This window comes from Chelonoidis abingdonii, chromosome 3 (assembly GCF_003597395.2).
Source record: "Chelonoidis abingdonii isolate Lonesome George chromosome 3, CheloAbing_2.0, whole genome shotgun sequence".
In the NCBI taxonomy this organism is placed as follows: domain Eukaryota; kingdom Metazoa; phylum Chordata; order Testudines; family Testudinidae; genus Chelonoidis; species Chelonoidis abingdonii.
Window position 1 is genome coordinate 87,195,710 of NC_133771.1, and position 23,309 is coordinate 87,219,018.

At 38.9% G+C, this 23,309-nt stretch overlaps 1 protein-coding gene across 1 annotated transcript in view; it reads right to left on the bottom strand.

The window, feature by feature from the left end:
- Window positions 1-23,309, bottom strand: part of AK9 (adenylate kinase 9) — a 244,988-nt gene that overhangs the window by 204,519 nt on the left and 17,160 nt on the right. Inside the window, exons 3-7 of the mRNA XM_075064564.1 lie at window positions 21,527-21,590; window positions 16,126-16,178; window positions 15,897-15,993; window positions 12,154-12,266; window positions 9,593-9,775 (exon numbers count right to left, since the gene is read on the bottom strand). Coding sequence (XP_074920665.1) covers window positions 9,593-9,775; window positions 12,154-12,266; window positions 15,897-15,993; window positions 16,126-16,178; window positions 21,527-21,590 — 510 coding nt within the window. The remainder of the gene's footprint in view (window positions 1-9,592; window positions 9,776-12,153; window positions 12,267-15,896; window positions 15,994-16,125; window positions 16,179-21,526; window positions 21,591-23,309) is intronic.

A 23,309-nucleotide genomic window follows, 5' to 3' on the forward strand; every position in this document is an offset into this window, starting at 1 on the left:
TATATATATATATCTTCCTATTGTATTTTCCACTGCATGCATCTGATGAAGTGGGCTGTAGCCCACAAAAGCTTATGCTCAGATAAATTTGTTAGTCTCTAAGGTGCCACAAGTACTCCTGTCTTTTTGCGGATACAGACTAACACAGCTGCTACTCTGAAACTTGTACACCTGTGGCACTAAATAAATAATACTATAAATAGTGAACAACAAAATAAGGTACAGACACTCCCTGGGTTACGCAAACCTGACTTATGCAAATCCGCACTTACGGAAAAAGTTCTGTTAGCTAGAAAGTGCGTGGGGGTTGTGTTTATTTATTTGGGGGGGGGGAACGACAGACATTATGATTGGGTATACGTTCCTGACTTACGCAAAATTCAAGTTACGCAAGGCATTCTGGAACGGAACGCTTGCGTAAGTCGGAGAGCTTCTGTACAATCTACCAAGGCCCAGAGCCATCAAAGTACTTAAAATACTTGTCCAGTTATATAACTATTATTTAATATTTGCATTTCATTAGTGTCTAGATGCTTATTAAAGGTATGCAGGAACTACAGATGTAAACAGCTGGACTCAGTTACACAAAGCTCTCATCCATGCAGAATTTTGTGTATTTTCTAGCTATTATGGTAAAAATATTTTGTGTTAATTTTTCATTAATAACCAAAAGGCATACAAAACAAGGCTGACCTGATTAGTGGACATTTGTTTCATTAGCTAAACACACACACACACGATTTTGCAGCAATTTACATTTTTATACATATAGAGTGAAAGTTAGCTCTCAAGTTAAGTCTTAAGAAAGACTGGGGTGGGATATTGTCCCACCCCAGTCAGGAAGGAGCTAAAGAGCTCCACTGGGCACATTCAGCATGAACTCTGAGCACCTGTGCAGCCTGTCAAACCTGGAGAGGGACAGTTCTTTAAAAGGGAGCATCTAAACCCTGTACATGGTGGCAGGCTGACTGAGGCTTGAGCTTGAGAGAGACTATGGGGCAGATGCTGAGCTGGCTGGAATTTGGAGGTGATGCATCCTGGCACTGAGGTAGCTGATGGCAGGCTGCAGGCTGAAGATTGGGCTGGGGCTGAGTGCTGGTATCTGGCTGAAGATGTGAGGCTGGATTGCCGGAACAGTCGGGATGGAGGGCTAAGGTTGGACCCCAGCTGCAACAATGCATGATGGAGATCTATTGATAGAATGTCCACTTAAGGAGCAAGCTGAAAAACTTAAAACTGTAACCTTAAGGAAAATGAAAGGTATTTGTCAACTACCTAAATTCCTGATGGAAGCAAGAGGGGTTATGTATGGAGTGCTGTTAGGACTGTCTGAGGCTGATATCAAGAGTATAGGCAAAGAAATTATCATTTGTTAAACGGCTACTTTCATAAAAGAGAGGGTGAAAACCAGCCGTCTGCTGCTGTACACATAACACTTAAAGGTGAGACACTTTGGATAGGATCTAAATGGGGTATCCATCTTTCTGGGCTAAACAAGACTCCTCCCAACTCTTGTGAGGTGTTATAATTGTCAAAAGAATTTGGATGTGCAGCAACTATTTGTAAGAAAACAATGAGGTACAGCATATGTGGAAGAAATCACTCATATGAGAACTGTGTAGAAGGAAAAGAACTTAAATGCAGCAATGGTGGGGGAATACATAGTACAACTTATAAAGGCTGTGCAGAATGAGCTAGAGAAATACAAAAAAATATTTTTTCCCCAAGAAATATCATCTGTAGAGGCTACCAAAGAGCTCCACTGCAGAAAACAGAAAAAGAAAAATAACAAATAAGAGACAAGATGTACAAGAGCAGCAGAAAACATCTCTGGTCAGGAAGGAGAATATGAGGGGAATGGGAGATGATGTATCTTGTGCTGAAGAGAAGTTTAACAACTGCATCTTGCAGATGGGGAAAAAAATGAAAAGATTAAAGGAGGGGAGAGGGATAGCTCAGCGGTTTGAGCATAGACCTGCTAAACCCAGCATTACAAGCTCAATCCTTGAGGGGGCCACTTGGGGATCTGAGGCAAAAATCAGTACTTGGTCCTGCTAGTGAAGGCAGGGGGCTGGATTCAATGACCTTTCAAGGTCCCTTTCAGTTCTAGGAGATGGCTCCAATTATTATATTATTATCATAGCAAAAGCAGCAGAAAAATATCTAACAATAGACAACCTGTTGAGAGACTGTATTCATAAGATTTTAAATGTAGGCAATAATCCAGCTTATATAACAGGGTCTTAATAATCCTTAGCTGGAATATGCAGAGTTTAATAATGCATGATCAGTAATTTAAGAAAGCCATCTTTGAAATGGGGAAAAGCCTGATTTATTATGCGTGCAAGGAACATGTCTAATAAGTAAACTTGTGTTCATTCTACTGGGATATGATATACCCATAGACGACTCATGTCTCTTGATACAGGGAAGCACAATCTAAAAGGGAGGACATGTGACTGCTCCACATGTCTCCTCTCCCCAGCAACCCCCCACCCTGCGCCCAGCCCAGGGTCACCATGCTCTCCCCATCGCACCAGAGTTAACTGTGGGGCAGTGCTCTGTCCGTCTCCAGTTGCACCTCCTCCCTCCTGGCATGTTTGGCTGCTTTCCCTTTTGTTTTGGCAGGGAGCCCAATGGAGCTGCTTCTCACATGGCTAAAGCTGGCTGCTCAGGGTCACTGCTCTGTGCAGCGCAGCAGCTGCTTGAGAGAGAGCCTGACGAGGGTGGCGGCCTACCTCACCCACTCTGCTCCCTGCCTGAGTCCAGCTGCTGGGGACAGGGACTGAACAAGTTGGAGCCCTCCCCCCACGACACATTTCTGGCTCGCTTGAAGCTGGACCTGGGCAGGGAGCAGGAGCCGGGGTGCCACCCCAGCCAGGCTCTCTCTCAGGCAGCTGCCGCACTGCACAGAACAGCAACTCAAAGCAGCCAGCATGAGAAATAGCTGGTCCCACCCATTCCGCTCCCCGCCTGGGCCTGGCTGCCAGGGACGGTGCCAAGCGTAGGGTTGCCAATTTTCTAATCACACAAAACTGAACACGCTTGCCCTGTCTCCTACCCAGAGGCACCACCCCTTCTCCAAGGTCCCACCCCTGCTCAATCGATCCCCTCTCCCTCCGTTGCTTGCTCTCCCTCGCCCTCACTCACTCACTCACTTTCACTGGACTGGGGCATGGGGCTGGGGCATGGCAGGGAGTGAGAGCTCCAGCTGGTGGTGCAGGCTCTGTGGTGGGGCCAGAAATGAGGGGTTCAGGGTACAGGAACGGGCTCTGGTCTAGGGCAGGGGGTTGGGGGAGTAGGAGTGGGTGAGGGCTCCAGCTGGTGGTGCAGGCTCTGGGGTGTGGCTGGGGATGAAGGGTTTGGTGTGCAAGAGGGGGCTCCAGGCTGGAGGATGGAGCCAAGGGGTTCCGAGTGAGGGAAGGGTTCTGGGCTGAGGCAGAGGGTTGGGACGTGTGGGGGTGAGGGCTTTGGCTGGGGGTACAGGCTCTGGAGTCGGGCCAGAAATAAGGGGTTTAGGGTGCAGGAGGAGGCTCCAGGCTGGGGCACAGGGGTTGGTGTATGGGGGGTGAGGGATTTGGGGTACAGGAGGGGGCTCTGGACTAGGTCCAAGAGGTTTGGAGTGCAGGAGGGGCTCAGGGCTGGGGTGTTGGGGTATGGGAAGGTGTGCGCGCTCTGGGTGGCACTTACCTCAGGCAGCTCCCAGGAAGTGGCAACATGTCTCTCCAGCTCCTAGGCGGAGGCACGGCCAGGTGTCTCTGCATGCTTCCCCCACCCACAAGTGTCACCCCTGCAGCTCCCATTGGCTGCGACGCAGCGGGAGAAGGAAGTCCTTTTCCCTCCCTCCCGGCAGGCCAAGTAGTACTTGGGGAGGGGGGCATTTGGCTACACCCCACAAGCTACCAGAAGAGGAGGAGAAGGTCTGTATACATACAAAAAAAAACGAACTTAGTTAAGTTGAAATGGATGTGCAGAAACTAAGTTTTGATGCTACTGCAATTCCCATGCAGAACAAAAACATATATATGGATTTAAAATGTTTATAAGCCACGTAAAAATAAATTATTTTAGAACTAGAAAAATTAGTTAACAATGTCAAAAAGCCATTGATAATTTGTAGCAACTTTAACAGTCATAATGAGCTACAGGGAAGTAAGAAAACTGACCTAAATGGTAAATGCTTAGAACATTTTATTGATATTCATAAACCGGTAATACTAAATACAGAAGTATCTACTAGATTTAATATAGCCAGTAAATGCAGTTGTGAAATTTATAAAGAAGGTGGAATGGGAAGCGATCACTTCCCCACATATACTGAGGACCAAAGCCAAAGAAATGTCAAAAACACAAAAAGTGTTCCTAGCTGAAATTTTTGAAAAGCTGACTGGGGTCTTTTCAAGATTAAATGTGATGAATATTTATGCAGTGACTGTACAAATGACAACCTAATGAATTCTGTAACAACATAATAAAAAGATTTTCAGCAGCAGGCCATCTATAAGAGATCATATTGCCCCTGACTTAAAAATATGGTTCCCTGGTGGAATGAGGATTGCAAATTAGCAATCAAGCAAAGAAACAAGGTATAGAAGCAAGAAAAACACACAATGAATAGTAAATACTTAATAAATTATAAAAGATGTAGGGCAGTGGCATGAAGGATTATCAAAAAGACAAAAAAAAGTTGGAGAAATGTCCATGGGAAATGAAACAAAGATTCAAATATACAGGCAAATTCAAAGAACGAATGGAATTCGAAGTAAAAGTAAACGTATATCTGGTCTTATTGTAATTAATGAAACTGAGGTCTCCAACTAGGAAAGGCAGACATGTTAGCAAAAGAATTCCAAAAGATCAGTAATGATATGAATCAAAACAATGAGTTTTGTGGGAAAGAAGGAAGTTTACTGATGATAACTGAACTATTAAATGGCTGAAGAGAATATACTGATGATCAGCTAAACAAAAATTTTAATACGCAGGACCTTATTACAGCCATTAGAATAAGGAAAAACACAGCTCCGGGTAAAGATAATATAAGTAATGAAATGCTTCAACCATTGTCAAAAGGAAGTCTAAAAATTCTATTCCAGTCATATAATGATATATAGGAAAAAGGACTGCTGTCAATAGATTGGAAACAAGCATTGGTTCTACCAATTACTTACAAGACCTGAAGCTTATAGGCTTATTGCCCTCACATCAAGTGTGTGGGAAAAATCATGGAAAATGATAAATAAGATTAGTATACTACTTGGGGACAAAAAAAAATATTATAACTGAGGTACAAAGTAGTTTCAGAAAAGGAAGATGCACTGTTGACCATATAGTGGGACTAGAAACAGAGGTACACAAAAGCATAAGGACCAAGAACTTTATAACAGTCTTCCTGGACATTAAAAAAAAAATATGACATCGTATGGAGGGAAGACCTCCTATATAAACTAGCCAAAACTGAAATAAAAGGGAGAATGTTTTGATGGATAAGGGATTTTTTAAGTGACAGAACTATACAAGTCAAAGTGGGAACAGCTTTATCAAAAACCTACAAGCTTAAAAATGGAACTCCACAAGGGAGTATTATCAGTCCTATTTCCTTTTCCATTATGATAAATGGCCTACTGGAAAGTGTGCAGATGGGAACAGTATTTCCCTTTTCACAAATGACTGTGCTATCTGGACTAAGCATAAAAGACACCCCAAAGAAAAGCATAAAAGACAAATGAGGTACTCCAGAGAATTTCTAAGTGGGGGAATGATGGAGGATTTAAATTCTCTCTTGCAGAAACAGAACACTTTTAACCATGATGAAAATTAGGGAAGATTGGGACTGACATTTATTTATGGTGAAAAAATTCAGATAGTTCAAAAGTTTATGTTCCCAGGAGTTGTGTTTGGTAATAAATTAACTTGGAAATGTCACATAGACTTAAAAGTGTAAAAGTAGAATGAACTTACTTAAAAGGGTAACTGGAAACAAATGAGGTACAGATAAGAGGGTACTTATGCTGTATAGAGCATTGATAAGATCAGTTTTAGACTACAGATGCCAAGCTTTTGGTTCAGCCTCAAAAACAATTGTTAGAAAACTTGGAGCTGCTGTGGGCCCAAGTTGTGCGATTGGCATATGGCACAATGACAGCAACATCAGTGTGTGCGCTAAACACAGCCACTCAAGAAGCACCTGTAAATTTAAGGATGAAACTATTAGCACTAACCTTTTGGGCAAAGATAAAAGGGAATCTTGAAATCAGAAGTACACAACAGATTTATGAAGATTGCTGGAAGTTTAGTAGACAAATTTACATAGAGTGCCACAGACTACCTCATACTACACTAGGGTCAAAAATGGGCAAAGGAGATATGTAAAAAGAAAAAATTGAGAGAACTAAAAATTTGTAGTAATCGGAAATCATGTTACAGCTGGACAGTTATTCCCCATTTGTGGATTTGGAACTGAATGAAAAAACTGAAGGGAAAATGTACACGTTACAACCAATGACATTTTAAAATTTATTTATGCAAAATGGGGCCAGTTTTACAAAGTCTATACAAATGGATCAAAAATGACAGCAGAGGACAAGTGGGAACAGCTTTCCATTTTTTAGTCTTGGAATCCAGAAATCTAAAAGGCTATCAAATTATGTGACCATTCTCACAGCTGAACTAATGGGGATTATGTTGGCACTAGCCTAGAGAAGAGATGTGTGACCAACTGTAGCTGTAATTTTATCTGTTTCCTTGTTAGGCATAATGACATTCAGAACAGGGACTTCAGAAAGTAGAAATGACATAATAAGTGAAATAATATTCCTAACTATTGAAATAATGCAAGCTGATATCTGTGTAACAATAGCATGGATTCTGGCACATACTGAGATGAGATGACTAAGAAAAGAGAAAAACATGCTTTACAAAAAGAGGAGGTGAATGTTAAGATACCCTTGAGTCAGGGCCAGCCCTAGACTAAATGGCGCCCCAGGCAACAATAGTCTTCAGTGTCCCCCCTCCATCTGTTAAACTTTTGAATACCTTATTTTCATAGCATTTGTAGCCCATTTCACAACTTCCATGCACGATTTGCATGCATGATTTATCCCCGTCATATAAGACAATACATTTGCACACTAGGATTTGTAAATCTGTATTTATTCATGCCATATACAAGCAAATAAAAAAATGTTTTCTCTAAGCTTGTGGAAATTAAAAAAAAAAATAATTTTAAGAATAATAGAAATGTACAGGGCATGACTGACGACATTCTAGGAGATTTAAGGAAAATGGACTTCCCAGAAAATCTGGAAGATTCCATGAGATTCTACAAAGGTCCAGAACATCCTAGCTTAGTGAAAAAATGAATCCACATATGGTATACCTAAAACATTTCCCTTCATTCTATATTCCCTTTTGTTGCTAACAACAAAAACAAAACCCTGAGCTCAGCGCCCCTCCAACCTCACCATCCCAGGTGGTTGCCTGGGTCACCTGCCCCTACATTCAGCCCTATCATGAGTAGACAAGAATTTAAAAGTATAGTCATGAAGGAGCTTGAAAAGGAATGGCAAGAACTATGGACTAAGGAAACAAAAGAACAAAGGTCCTATGATGTATGCTCAAAAATTGAAGATAATATTATACTCCACAGTCATGACAGAAAAAGTGAAGTAGTCATTTTTACAGTGTGAACATGTCATTACACCAAATATAAGTTAAACTTACTTAAAGAGATGTAAAGATAGATTATGTAATATGTGCAAAACCAAAAAACTGTTGGTCATGTTCTATGGTATTGTGGGCAATATTCTATGGAAAGAAAGTTTCTCTGAGAAAACATTGAGTCAACTTGGCAAAGATTTTTCCCTTAATGGACTAATTAAAAAGTCACAGAAATGGAATAGTGGTGGTGGTGGTGGGGGAAGCCTCACTGCATTTCCTTATGGATACTAGACTGAGTGAAAGGATATAAGAAAAAACTTGGCTAAAAATGAATGAAGAAAGTGGTGGTCATAACTTCATATGATGAGGCTGCTGTGCCAAAAAACAAAGTACATGGTGGCACTAAAAGGTAAGCAGAGCTAGAGCTCCCTAGTCTCACTGACAAGGAGAACAGCTGGAGAGCCTCTGCCACCTGGACCCGCTGAAGAATTAGAGGGACCTTCTTTACTTTGTTTTCCCTTTTTGTTTAAAACTCCAGGTGCAGAGCCTAAGTTTTTTGGACACAAAGAGTTAAGGGTTCAGATCCCCCTCAGAGACTATTGTCCTCTGACCTTAAAGGGGACCACTGGGTAAGCCTGGACTATTTTGTGGAATGCACTGTTATTTGGTTTGCCCTTACCATTTTCTGGACTGCTTTGTGCCTAGAAGTGGGGATTACCACCCCCCTAAGACTTATGGCTGGAGGACCACATTCTGTACTCTAAACCAGCTATACAGACAGAGAAGGACATCTGTGACAAGGTGCCCACTCTCACCCCCATGGTGCTCTAGAGGTACAAGCTATCACAAAGATTAGCATGAATTTTATCCATTATACGTATTTTGTAAGTGCTCATAATTTATTTTTGATTAGCTGTACATAATCACTTGATATTTTATGTAGACTTGAAATATATATTATTTTTAGCTTTTTCCCTCTTCCAATAAAATTGCCACACTATTTTTATTGTGTTTTAATTAATGCCAAGAAGACTCACTCTGGAGGTGAAAGAAATTAATATCTTGTTTAAAAAGTTACAGTATTTTATCTGCAGTAATATTGTAGCTGTGTTGGTCCCAGGATATTAGTAAGACAAAGTGGGACAAGCTTTTGAGATACATAGAGTCCAGACCTGAAACTCTGTGTAGTTCAAAAGCTTGTTTCTGTCACCAATAGAAGTTGGTCTAACTAAAAGATATTATCTCACAGTACAGTAGAACCTCAGAATTACGAACACCAGAGTTATGAACTGATCGGTTAACCACATGCATGATTTGGAACAGGAAGTATGCAATCAGGCAGCACCAGAGACCAAAAAACAAATACAGTACAGTACTGTGTTAAATGTAAACTACTAAAAAAATAAAGGAAAAGTTTAAAACAAAGTTTTGACAAAGTAAGGAAAGTGTTCCTGTGCTTGTTTCATTTAAATTAAGATGGTTAAAAGCAGAATTTTCTTCTGCATAGAAAAGTTTCAAAGCTGTATTAAGTCAATGTTCAGTTGTAAAGGATTGAAAGGACAACCATAACATTTTATTCAGAGTTATGAACATTTCAGAGTTACCAACAACCTTCATTCCTGAGCTGTTCGTAACTCTGAAATTCTACTGTATTTTTATGGTGGTCCAATGTTAAAACTGATAAACAAGCTGAAATCTTATCAATACTACTAAACAATTTTACTGAATGAGTATTATAATTTTGTTTAAATACTATAGTACATCTCTTAAAGCAGAACAGAAATTGATTTACAAAAACAAGGTTGAACAAAATGCATAAAGAGTAACAGTTGAGGGTTTTAGTTTTTATTTTTAAATGTCCATGAGCTTTGTTCTTTTTCTGACATGGCTGCTAATAAAGAGAGAGTCTTTTCTGTAGATTAAGATCAGTTACCTCATCTTCTTCTTCCTGCTCTTCCTCCTCTTCTTCTTCCTCATCTTCTCCTTTATGTTGATCCCTCTTTTTCTTCCGTTTGTCAATAATTTCAGGATCCCACTGGTTCCTTTGGTATATCTGCCCTGTATCAGGATGCTGTCTTTGCCCAGAGAGTCTTTGGCACAAATCATAGTCAGGACACTAGTTAAGAAATAATCAAAAGAAAACTTTCTGTTTATGTTATTGTCATAACAATATTATTTTTTCTTAAAAGTAATAGAGCCTACTTTTTAACATTTTTTTATATATTGCACTTCTAGGCACATACAACTTTAAAAAAGACAGTCAATAAAAATTAAATGTATAAGAATTCAAAAGGACATGGGAAAAGCCTTTCTAAATAGACAATTCCCAACCCCAAAGGCTACTGCCCAATCAGTTACCACATAATCTTTCCCTCATCTTTGAAAAGCCTGAGAAAACAGTGACAGCTAATCCAGGGAGGGGCAGAAGGGGAGGAACAATTTCTACAGAACAAAGTATTGTTTAATTGGACCACGTTGCCAAGTACTGTGCATGATAAGTTCACTAGATGAGAAACCCCTTTAAGTGTGAACAGAGTTCTGGAGATTACCTTGCTTCCCTTGTAAGAACTGGTTCTGAAAGTTGTGTGTCTCAGGCAAGAAGAGGCCTTTGCAGAGATTTGCAAAACTTGCAAGAACCAGGGGATTTGCATTCCCCCTCTTCCAAAGAAGCCTCCTCTTTGCCATTTTTTGATATACAAATAGAACAAGATTTTTCCAAAGTGAGTAATGAAAAGCTATTCACAGATCATGCATTTCTAAAGAGATTCCTCTTCCTTTCTTTTTGACATAGTGAAAATAGCCACAATTCTATTACATCCAGGATTTCACCTAGAACCACCGAAGTCAATGGCAAAACTCTCAGTGGACTGCAGTGAAGCCAAGATTCCTTCCCTGGAGTTTAAGGTCTTAACCTTCCTTCAACTGAAGTCAAGAGGGGGAAATGAGGTATGTACATGAAGTCAGGAATTCCTTTCTGATGGTGTAAAACTGTATCACCCATTTATATGGAATTTTATGTGTGAAACCATACAGAATGTACTGCCTGGAATAAGTCTTTTGCACTGTCTGGTATTAAAACAAGGTTCAACTTCCTATAATTAAAAATAACAACTCCTTCCCCTAAAATGGCACACAGGTGTATTTTGTTTTGGGGTTTCCAGTTATTTTTGTGCTCTCAGAAACCAAATAATTTCAAATTAGCATTAAAACATTTACTGGACATGTTCAAATTTAAGTTATTAAATTATTAAATATGTAGAATTTTGGGCTGTGTGTGAAAAAATGTAATGACATCTCGCAAAGTGGCAGCACTCCCACTACTCCACTAAAGCCTACCAACTACCATCTCTGTCTCACATACATGCTACATATCTAGGTACTTACTGTAGTGTCTGAGCAACCAGAAGCAAAATCTTATTACGAGTACATGCACAATTTAACAAAAACTGTTGTTTCGGCAGCCCATTCATTATTTTAGAAGTTAGAGTGGGAAAACACCTAATAGATCTAGTATATTTTCTTGTTATTTTAACTATGGAATATGAAGACCTCTGACTACTGTACTTACAATCAGGGCTGGCTCCAGGTTTTCTGCCACCCCAAGCGGTGGAAAAAAGCCATTTGGCAGCAGCTCAATCACACTGCTCCATTCTTTGGTGGCAGGTCCTTCACTCCCCCTCTTCTTCTTCGGCGGCAGCTCAAAGAGGAAGAGAGGGACTGAGGGACCTGCTGCCAAATTCTTGCCAAAGAACCGGACGGCCCGCCCCAATAGCGGACAGAGTGCCACCCCTTTGTATTGGCCGCCCCAAGTACCTGCTTCCTTAGCTGGTGCCTGGAGCCGGCACTGCTTACAATAATGTGTATTTCTAAATGTATATTACAGTAATTTTTGGAAAGTGTCTTCACTATACGTCTATTTGGGGAATTTTAGTAAATTTTGCAAGGGAGCATAGCAGAGTTTGCAGATTCAGTCCAAATCTGATCTGTAAATAACTGGTCTGTACGTAGTATTTTCACCTTTGTTTACATTTAGACAAAGAGGGCTGGATTATAAAATAACTTGTTTTCTCACTCAAATATGTAACTAATTTTTCCCAAGAATTTTTCCCAAACAGCATTTCTATTGACTTTGACTTATACTATCCATACCCTGTTATTATTCCAAGGCGTTATCTTCATGGAACATGTACTTTTTATTCCAGTCTTAGAAACTGATCATGAGATGCTCAATGACTATAACTCCCACTGAAGTTATAGGAGATGCTCAATACCTTGCAGGATTGATCCTTAGGAGCAAATTCTGCTGTCTATTACAGCAGCGTAAACCTAGAGTAACTTGTTTGACAACTCCATTGTAAAAGAAGAATTTGGCCCTTAGTAACAGCTATCATACTTCAATATATGTAAAAAAATGGCACTGACTCCTATAGAATATTAATCTTATTTTAAGAATAAGTATGAAAATGATTAGCAAGTCATCAAAGCTGTCATTACCTTAAGGTTAATCAGGAAATTTGGTTTTAATTTTAGATTTCTAATTTTCTCTATTTGCTCCGAAATAGTCATGTATTCCTCTGAGAGAGAAGGAAATCCACTGAGAACATAACCTGCCAAATAAAATTTGTTAAATACATCTTTTGGAAAGTTATTTCAATATACTATATATTTATATTTATCTGTTTTAAACATTACATCTAGATAGATGTATAACTAGAACCATTTGTCACGGCCACCTACATTGATAGCTAAGGTTTACCTGTGATTACCCAAAGTGACATAACAAAGCTGCAATACTTTCAAGATAACTATATAATTCTCAAAGATTGTTAATTCAGTTAATGAATATAGAGAAAAATTGCCCAAAATAGACATAAAAATTTTATATGTGCTAAATATTACCTTGAAATCCAATCTGGAAAGTCTGAATCATGCAGCAATGCATGAAGTTATATAGGCTATTTATACTGAGAGATGCATGCTCAGTAGCATCTAATGTCATTCTGTTCTTTGCTGAGTGGCAGGTGGAATGTTAAGGTGATTGAAAATGATGGAATAAGAGGGCTTGACTAGAAAATATTTGGTTTGGAAATAGTCTGAGTCACACTGACCTATGGAAGTGAATTTAATAGGGAGTAGGAATTCCGTAACTGTATTTTGGGAAGGAATCTCTTCCCATGCTTTGGAGATGAGAGCTTTCTGAGTGAGATTGGATCACTTTTTCTTGGGACATAGAGGTTTATCCTTGTATTAGGGAGGTGGGAGATCCATGTTATGCAGAACAAATTCCTTTACAATGAGTGGGAACTAGACTCTGTTTTTCAATGTAAGATCAGTGGTCAGAGTTACAACAGTATATATATCCTTTGCATGCATAAACTAGATCTTTCTCCAGCCATGGACTCCAGCCATGTATATGAAGCAACATAAGGCAACAGGGGGACAAATGAGATTCATGTCTGTGCTCTTTGCATCCAGTTTCAAGTGCAGAAAGTCTACCATCCTGGTGACAGATCTGAGTGTGCCCATCTGATGTCTGAATCCTGGGCTGTGATGGGCTAGTTTGTGTACTGATCATTCAAAATATCAGAAAACTTATGCTAAACTGATCATATTCTATGTTGTGGTAGCACTGGAGGCACCATGCTTGACAATGTGTGTGACTTCAATGTCCATGCAGATGATTACTTTTCTAGAGTATCTCAGGATTTCATGCTTGTCATGATGACCATAGGACCATTCTAAGTAGTTTCTGACTCAGCTCACATAGCTTGTCTGTTGCACTATGGATCTAGTATTTGGGTTGGAATGGAGATGGGGGAAGTTAAAGTTACCCTGACATTTCCTTCTGTAAAGAGACTTTGCCTGCCATGGTAAAGGATCAGTTTTGGTACTCTGTCCTTGAAGGGTGATGGAACCTGCTGGCTTCCAGATGACCCAAATGAACACAGGAACAGCTATACTGGATCTGACTTCTGATCCATCTAGACCAGTATCCTATGTGCAAAAGCAGGCAGCACTAGATGCTTCAAAGAGCAAGAAAACTCTCAGTAGGCAGATAAAGGATAATCTTGTCCCCATGAAAGTCTAATCCTAATTCCCAGTAGTTAGAAATCATCTTAAATCCTGAAGCATGAGGTCTTATATCCCTTCCAATTCTCTTTTTTTAAAAATTAACTGTTATAAATTTAAATATTTTTCTTACCTATATAAAAATGTCCAGTTCTTTTTCGGATTTTGCCAAATTTTTGTCTTTAACAACATCTTGTGACAATGAGTTTCAGAGTCCAATTAGGGTTTGAGTGCAAAAGTATTTCCTATTACCTACCAGTTTTGAATCTGCAACCTTTTATTTTCATTAAATGTTCCCTTGTTCTTGTGTTATGAGAACAGAAAGGACTATCTACCTTCTCTGTGCCATTAATTATTTTATCATGTCCACTCTTATTCATTTTTTCTAAGGTAAACAACCCCAATCTCTTCAACATCTCTCTGTATGAGTTTTTTCATATTCCTAATCATTCTTGTCACTCTTCTCTGAATGGCTCCTTACTCTAGTTCTGCATTATCTTTTTAGAGAAGGGGAACCCATTACTGCACCCAGTATTCCAGATGAGCGCATATCACCCACTTAGATAATGACACTATAACTTTTTACACATTATTCTCCATCCTACTACTGATGCATTCTAACATCTTGTTTGCTTTTTGACCACGGGTAATTTAAAAAAAAAAAAAGGGTAATAAATGGAGATATACCAATCTCCTAGAACTGGAAGGGACCTAGAAAGGTCATTGAGTCCATCCCCCTGCCTTCACTAGCAGGACCAAGTACTGATTTTGCCCCAGATCCCTAGGTGGCCCCCTCAAGGACTGAACTCACAACCCTGGGTTTAGCAGGCTAATGCTCAAACCACTGAGCTATCCCTCCCCCCGGTTGCATATTAAGCAGAGGTTTTTATTGAGATGTCCACAATGATCCCTGGGTCCCTTTCCTGACTTGGTATAGTTAATTTAGAACCCTAATAAACTGTACAATGAGTTCAAAATTTTCCTTCTAATGTGGATTATTTTGCATTTATCAATATTTAATGTCATCCACCATCGTGTTGCCCATTCACCTTGCTTAGTTAAGTCCCTATGAAGTTCTTCACAGACTTCTCTGGACTTGACTACTTTAAATAACTTTTTATCTACAAATTTTGCTATCTCATTGATCATCCTCCTTTCCAGATCATTAGTATATTAGACAATACCAATCTTAACACAGATCCTTGAGGCATCTTCCTGTTAACCTTTTGCCATGACAAAATTAACTATTTATTCCTACAGTTTCCTGGGTCTTAGCCAGTTTTTGATCCATGACAGTACTTTGTTTCCCATCCCATGAGTATTTAGTTTCTTTAGTATCCTCTTTTGACCTTGTTAAAGAGCTTTTGAAAGTCAAAATTATATCAATTGGTTCTTTTTTTATCCACCACTTTATTGACACGTTCAAAGAATTCTAACATTAGTGAGATATGATTTTCCTTTGAAGAAACTGTGCTCTGATTAGACGATCATGTCATGAGCTTCCAAGTGTTTTATTTTCTGTTTTCAATTATAGTGTCTACCAGTTTACCAACTACAGATATAAGGTTTACTAGTTTATAATTCCTTAGATCATCCATACGGCCTTTTAAAAAAACAGACAAATTTCCTACCCTCCAATTCTCCAGTGTTGCAGCTGTTTTAAAAGGAGAGATTGTGTATATCTTTCCTAGCAGCTCAGCAACTTCATACTTAAGTTCCTTCAGAACTCTTTGCTGTATACTATCTGGGCCTAGGGACTTTCTTCTTTTTAAAATTATTTTGTTCCAGAACTACTTCTTTTGACACTTTAATTTCTGACAGTATTTCATCTTTATTACAGAAAATCAAAAGGATATAATTTGGCTGAAAAATATCACTCTGCAGTTGTGTGTATGAGTACATAGCACTCTTTTGTCTTCCACGATCAATACAGTATTCCCTAAATGCCATCTCAGGTTACCATAATTTATAGATATCCATGTTCTGCATGAAGCAATGAAGACAGATTCTACAGTACTGGTGGCAAAAATGTCTGACTGAATCCGACAGATTGCAGTATAGCAGAATTTTTAAATATCATATGCTACGGATCTACAAGAAGACAAAACTAAGTTTTAGAGGGCTAGGGTGGGCATACTTTAAAAGTTCTGGAAAATGACAACACATACCAAAGTGAGCAACTTCTGGTGACTCAATCTTTTTCAGAATCATCTTTGTAATCAGTTCTTCAGGAATATTTTGACCTCCAAAAAGCAATTCCTGCATCTAAAGGGAAAATGTAAAGCATAACATCCTACAATATTTGCATGGTGGCCCCATCCAGCTGCCACAGACTTCAAGGGGAACAAGGTTAGGCCTTATGAATATCATGAAATTTAATAAAACAGTAGATTTTACCTTAAGTCCATATTCTGTTCCTGCAGTAATATTTTCTTCTATTACTTCCAAAGCTAAAAAATGTACAGAATACAGAACAAAATTAAAACAATTAATAAAACATACTGTGTGTGAATTAGTGTTTTCATGTACACCGTTAGCCTAGCATGGCTGTCTTTATTAGTGATTTCATATGATCATAATGTAACTACTGTGAAATCTGGTGTTGAATGTTTGAGCCCAAAAACATTTCACATATTAAGAAGAAAAGGTTTCAAAATGAGAACAGTTCAGACATACAAAGATGTCAGTTTTAAAGTAATCAGCTGAGAAAAAAGGTTACCCTTTAAATGGTCAAATTAACCAAGACAGTGCTAGTTTGATACCCCCTCACACTCAAAGCTCCTGCATATGGCTTTATGAACTGCAATGATGGGGTGGAGCCTCAGGGGATAATCCTGCAAACCTTTCACGTATATAAGCCCCACTGAAGTCAAGGGGCATTCCACATGCAGGGAAGAGGGCTGATCCTTATGCAGCTGAAAAATTCTCATTCTGTTTTTTTTCTCACATGTGAAATAGTTTAGATCATGTGTCACTTTGTATTAAAAAAGTGGGATGACTTAAGTAAATCTATTTTTGCATTGACGGAAATAAAGTTAAGAGATTTTATTAAAACAGAAATTTTCGCATGATTTGAACTTTAAGCCTTAAAAATGTGATAAAGACATTTTATTTGATATGTTATAAAGCCTCTGGTCTCCACAAAATCTGAAAGTTTTTTTTGGCCACCAGAGGGCTTCCATATATTCTAATTAATGCACTAGAAATAAATTGAGATTTACAAGGGAAATAGCTAACACAAAAAATTGAAATCCATAATGTTTATTCATACAAAATTTACTGAGCATGCATATTCCATGAAAAAAATCAGCCAAATCATGTATATTATAATTAACTTGAACAAAGAGTTGCTTAAAGTAACTTCTTTACAGTTAAGGTTGTTATAATCCTTCCCTCATTTTTAATTTAAAGAGTTGCATCAGCCTCTAAATTTGTAGGATATATATGGGGCAGAGGCAAAAAAATTTCTGCAAAATTTAAGTGAGCATAAGAACATAAGAATGGCCATACTGGGTCAGACCAAAGGTCCATCCTGCCCAGTATCCTGACTACCAATAGTAACCAATGCCAGGTATCCCAGAGGGAGTGAACCTAACAGGTAATGATCAAGGGATCTCTCTCCTGCCATCCATCTCCATCCTTTCATTAGGAACTGGGGAAACTTTTGGGATGGGGGGAGCCTATACAGGAGAGATGGTCTCCACCTAAAACAAAGTGGAACCAGACTGCTGGCACTAAACATTAAAAAGGTTGTAGAGCAGTTTTTAAAGTAGGAGATGGGGAAAGCCAGCTGCTGCAGAGGAGCATGTGGATCGGACACAGACTTCTCTTAGGGGAGAGTCTAATGATAGAGAATCTCCAGGCTATAGTCAGGAGCAGAGGATGGAAGAGGATAATGTAAGGGCCAGATCAGATGATAAACAGACACATAAAAAAGAATCTGACATATCAGAAAAGGGCAGACAAATAAACAGGGACAAGTTTTTAAAGTGCTTGTACACAAATGCTAGAAGTCTAAATAATAAGATGGGTGAACTAGAGTGCCTTGTGATAAAGGAGGTATGACTTTAGGGGCATACAGAAACTTGGTGGACTGAGAGCAATCAATTGGAGCACAATCATCCAGGGTACAACCATATCAGAAGAACAGAATGGTCGTGCAGAAATAAAGGGAGTGGAGTGCCACTCTTATGTGAAAGAAAATGTAGATTCAATAAAGTAAAAATCTTAAGTGACTCTACATGTTCATAGAATCTCTATGAACAGAAATTTCATGCTCTAATAAAAGAATAACATTAGGGATCCATTCGACCACTTGACCTAGGACGTAATAGTGGATGAGTGAAATGCTAAGGGAAATTAGAGAAATATCAAAATAAGAACACCAATAATCAGTGGGGGATTCATATTATCCCTATTGACTGGGAACATTTTCACTTCAGGGACGAAATAGAGATAATAATTTCGTCATATCTTAAATGACGCTTCATGGAAGCAGCTGGTACGGGACACGCCCCTACCTTATAGGATGAAGTCAATTTGTCGTGATCTCTTTAGATTCGCTAGATAGGTAGTCATCGGACTGTGAGCTGGCCCCAAGATTGGTAACATGTAGTTATTGCAAAGGACGGGCTTCAGTGCATATTTTTTACTTCTTGCAGGTGGCTTGCCTATTTAACATACAATTGGTTGAGCTAAGCACCTTCCGGAGAGCCTATCTTTTTTGTGGTTTGGAAATGATCTCTCTGCAGTGTGCTCTCCCATCACTTGAATGCTTGCATCGGTAATTTCAAAATATACATATAGGGCGATTTAGCGTCTATCTTGCAAATATATATTATGAGGGTGGGTCTTTTAAAAACAGAAATGTATGCCACAAATGGGCTAAGCCTTCACGGTGAATTTGCACATATAGTCAACATGAGTCATTACTATTTTTAATTGCTCTTAATCTGACACCCTCAAAGTTTTTCGGCATAGTTCCCCTTTGAAGCTTAAATTTCGACCCCGGTTGCAGGTTTGCGAACCCAGTTAAACAAAGAAAGGCCAACTTTCAATGTATACCCATAGCAAGCAAGAAACACAGTGAAAAGAGGAACTAAAAAAGAGCCTCCACGATGCTTATCCAACCAATGTAAAAGAAAGCAGTGAGAGATAAAAAAGACTGCCTTTTTTTTAAGGAAGGTGGAATGATCAAATCCTACTGATCGGCAATAGAAAGAGCATAAACACTGCCAATTGAGTGCCGGGAGGTTATAAGAAAAGGCCAAAGAGGAGTTTGAAGAAGGCTAGCCAAACACTCCATTGTTAATTACAAAATGTTTTTTAGTATCTCGAGCAGGGACCTGCTTAAAACAAAGGCAGTTGGGGCCCCCTTGTATGATCGGAGATAAAGGAGCGCTTAAGTGATATAGTCATTGTGGAGAACTAATTGGAATCTTTGCTGTCAGTCTTCACGGCCTGAGAGTTAGGGCGATTATCCCAGACCTGACGTGGCTCTTTGTAGGTGACAAATCTGAGGAACTGGACAGATTGAAAGTGTTCATAGAGGAGGTTTGAATTAATTGTAAACTCACGTTTAACAAGTTCTCGGGACCAGATGGCATTCACCCAAAGAGTTCTGAAACTCAAATGTGAAGTTGCGGAGACTATTAACAAAGATTTGTAACCGTGTCCCTTAAATCAGCTTCGCGTACCCAATACTGGAAGTTAGCTAATGTAACGCATATTTAAAAAAGGGCTCTGTAGAGGTGATCCGCAATTACAGCTGGTAAATCTAATGTCAGTACTGGGCAATCAGTCGAAACATAGTTAAGAATAAAATTGTCAGAAAACATAAATTGAAGAAATCAACATGGTTCTGTAAAGGAAAATTTGTCAACAGAACGTCACGATGACTCCAAATCTTTGTTCCTGACTCACTGTAGTAAAATTAGCCCCATCTATTTATGTTAGTTGGGTTATTTCTTCTCCATGGCATTACTTTACATTATCCACATTAAATTTCATGTCCATTTTGTTGCGCCAACACTTAGTTTTTTGAGATCTTTTTGAAGTTCTTCACGTCTGCTTTGGCCTTAACTATCTGGCAGTTCAGTTATCATCTGCAAACTTGCCAGCTCACTTTTTACCCTTTTCTCCGGATCATTTATGAAAAATTGAATAGAATTGATCTAGACTGACCACGAGGTCCCCGGCTCCATTCTGAGGATTCTACATCTATTTCCTACGCTTTGTTCCCTGTCTTTAACTCTTTTCAATCATGAAAGGATCGGTCCCTCTTATCTCTGACAACTTAATTTACGGAGAGCTTTGGTGTGAGGACCTTTGTCAAGGCTTTCTGAAAATCTAAGTACACTTTGTCCACTGGATCCCCTGTCACAATGGATTTGTTGGAACCCTTCAAAGAACTCTTAATAGATTAGAAGACAGATCTTCCCTTTACAGAACCATTGTTGACTTTTGGTCCAACAATTGTGTTCGCTTCTACGTGTCTGACAATTTATCTTTACTATTGTTTCAACTAATTTGCCCGATTGACATTACTAGCTATTTCCAAAGTCATTGGGTACAGAAGCTGATTTAAAGGACATGCTACAAACCATAGTTAATAGTTCTGCAATTTCACATTTGAGTTCTTTCAGAACTTGGGTGAATGCCATCTGGTCTCGGTAACTTGTTACTGTTAAATTTATCAATTCCAAAATCTCCTCTAGTGACACTTTAGTCTGTGACAGTTCCTCAGATTTGTCACCTATAAAAGACGGCTAGGTTTGGGAATATTCTTTGGCTTTTTTTATTACATTTTTACACTTAATTTTAATTGAACAAAGAATTCCTGAATTACATCCTAAAATAGAAGTGTTCACCGGAGTTTAAAAAGTATTCTAATCTTTTTGGCCACTTTGTAGCAAAATCAGTCATAACCTCCCTCCTTTGCTACAGGATATCTGCTCCAGCAAGCTTAGTATAAAACAACAAAAAGCTGCTGGAGACCTACGCTTATTCTTTTTGTATATAAGTCTCTAGCCCTTTTCCTTGCTGAGATGTCTAAAAATGACATGCCTCCCTAGTAATCAGTTGAGAGTGGAACAAAAGAGAATATTTCCAATTAAAGGATCTGCTCCTGCAGACCTTTAGTGATCTTCAGGGAGAGGGGGTGAGGAAGGTGGAGCTGGAGAGAGCAGGAGACCAAAGGGGCATTGCCTATTCCTGTGGACCTGCTGAAGCCTGCAAGATGGGAGACCCCCACTGCCTCAAATAAGCCTTAGAACATTTTCTGGTGGGGGCTTGGTATTGTCAGGATAATAGCACAGATTTGCTTTTACTATCATTATTATTATTATTTATATTGCAGAAATGCTGAGGAGCCCAACTCATAGACTAGCACCCCATTGTGCTAGGTACTGTACAAACACAGAACAAAGATAGACACTACCTGATCCTGTAAGCTGAACCATGCAGTCAGACCCCTGTGCCTATGTGGACCTGCCACAGACTTCAATAAGGTTCCACATAAACATATGGATCTGCTCATGTAGATCATCTTACAGGACTGGGCCTTACTTTGGTCATTAGGTGTTACATCCCCTCCTGCAAAAGAGGAGAAAATTGACTTGTTTAGCACCCATGTAGCTAAATGGCAGAGCATTTGCCATGTTCAACAATGATGTGTTTCCTGAAAGATTATCACAGTTTTCCTCTACCAATGACCTTCACTGTGGTCAGTAATGTACCATTTCGAATTTCAGGGAACATAAAGGAAGCTAAAATAAAAAGTATTATAGTTGATATTTACCTTCAATGAGTGTGCATTTCCATAGCTGAGCTATTTTTCTAGCTAATGTTTTCTTCCCAGTACCCTTAAAATGAAAAAAAGACATATTTTCTTAAAATTAGAATGACTTTGCCGCTACTGTACTCACAAAACAAAATGCAATGAAATGCATGTCCTGTTATTATTTCTTTGTAAAACGGTAGCCACTAAAATCCCTAGTCAGGATCAGGGCCTCTATTCTATGTGCTATAACACAAACCTGCTTAAAGTCACTGGACAACATGTAATGTATTTCCCACTATGATTGATATATTATAATTGTTCCCTTTTACTGATTTCCTTCATATTAAATATATTTGTAATTATGAGTAAGGCTATTTTAAACCTTTAATAAGAGTTGCTCATGAGTTTCTATAAAATGTTTTTGTGGGACTAAAACTTCACATCCTTCATCTCAGGCTACAGTTAATTTTTTGGGTCAAGTTTGAGTAAAACCTTTCTGCTGTTTCTGAGTAAAGCAAGAAGGGTAAAAAGAAGGTGGGTGGATAATATTTCTGAAACATTTTTTGCACTTAAAATGTGTACTCTGTGTACAACCAATACTTTCTTACTCCACAGATCTGGTGTCTATGCATATTCGGTCTTATCTGATAACTTCAGTGAAAAATCATTTTTGCTGTGTTTTCACTTATGTTAGCTCTGAAGAGCCAACATAGCTAAGAGTGAACTGATTCTGCTAGGTCTTGTGCAACATCAACAAAATTGTTTACTAAGTTTCATATCACACAGATGTACCTAAAGACATAATTTGGCCTGCTGAACGTTTATTATTGATGATTATGCAAAAGAAGGAAGGATCCAAGAAATAAACAAGAAGTCCTATAATGCCATTTAATGGTCACTTTTCAGAGTAAAATTACAGTTTAACCCAAAAATGTTTGAATTTTAAAGTATCAAACATGACATGTAGTTAGTCCTCAATGAAGATTCATAATCCTGATAAATTTGAAAAATTAATTCAGAACATTATAAGTGACTGAAACTTGCATCATGAACACATGCAATATGTACATTTTCTTATGTTTCTATGTTAAAATATAATGTGCATCATAATCTTCATCTTGGCACAAATTTAGAGCAGTGCTGTTAAATTTGTAAGCATTTGTTTCTTAAATCCCTTAAGTATGTACCCAGTTTACTTTTTTTTAGAGGAAAAAGAACCACAAAGGAAATAAAAAGCAAGAACCTAATTTAGTGTAAATTTGAGACTGAGAATTTAAATGCAAAAAGTCAGTAAGTTAAACAGTTAAAGACCCCCACAGCAACATTAATTTGATTAACTTTGCATGTTCTGCTTATAGTTTTTACAAAAATGAAGGTTACTTACCTGTAACTGGATGTGGTAATATAGCCTCCCAGTCCCAGACCTGAACTTTAGCGTCCACAATCTGGTCCTGTCCCAAACCTGGACTTTAGCGTCCAAAATCTGGGGGCTTACCTGAAACTCCCCCAAGCTCACTACCAGCTTGGATATTCTCGCTGCCACCAGATCAGGAATTGATGGGGCCTGATCCCCCCTTTCCTCTCTCTGGTGTCCCCAACCCTCCCTTGGTCCTGGGTACATCCAAGATTCCAAATCTCTTAGATGCAAAACAGGGGAGAAACCCTTCCCCCCTCTTCCCAGGCTTGCCTCTTGGTCTGCCTGTGAGTATTATGAAACCGTTCTCTGCTTTCAAGAATAAGCGTTCATCTACCCTCAGACAATTGAGGATGCAAACTGCCAAACCGCTTGGCTTGCTTCCCC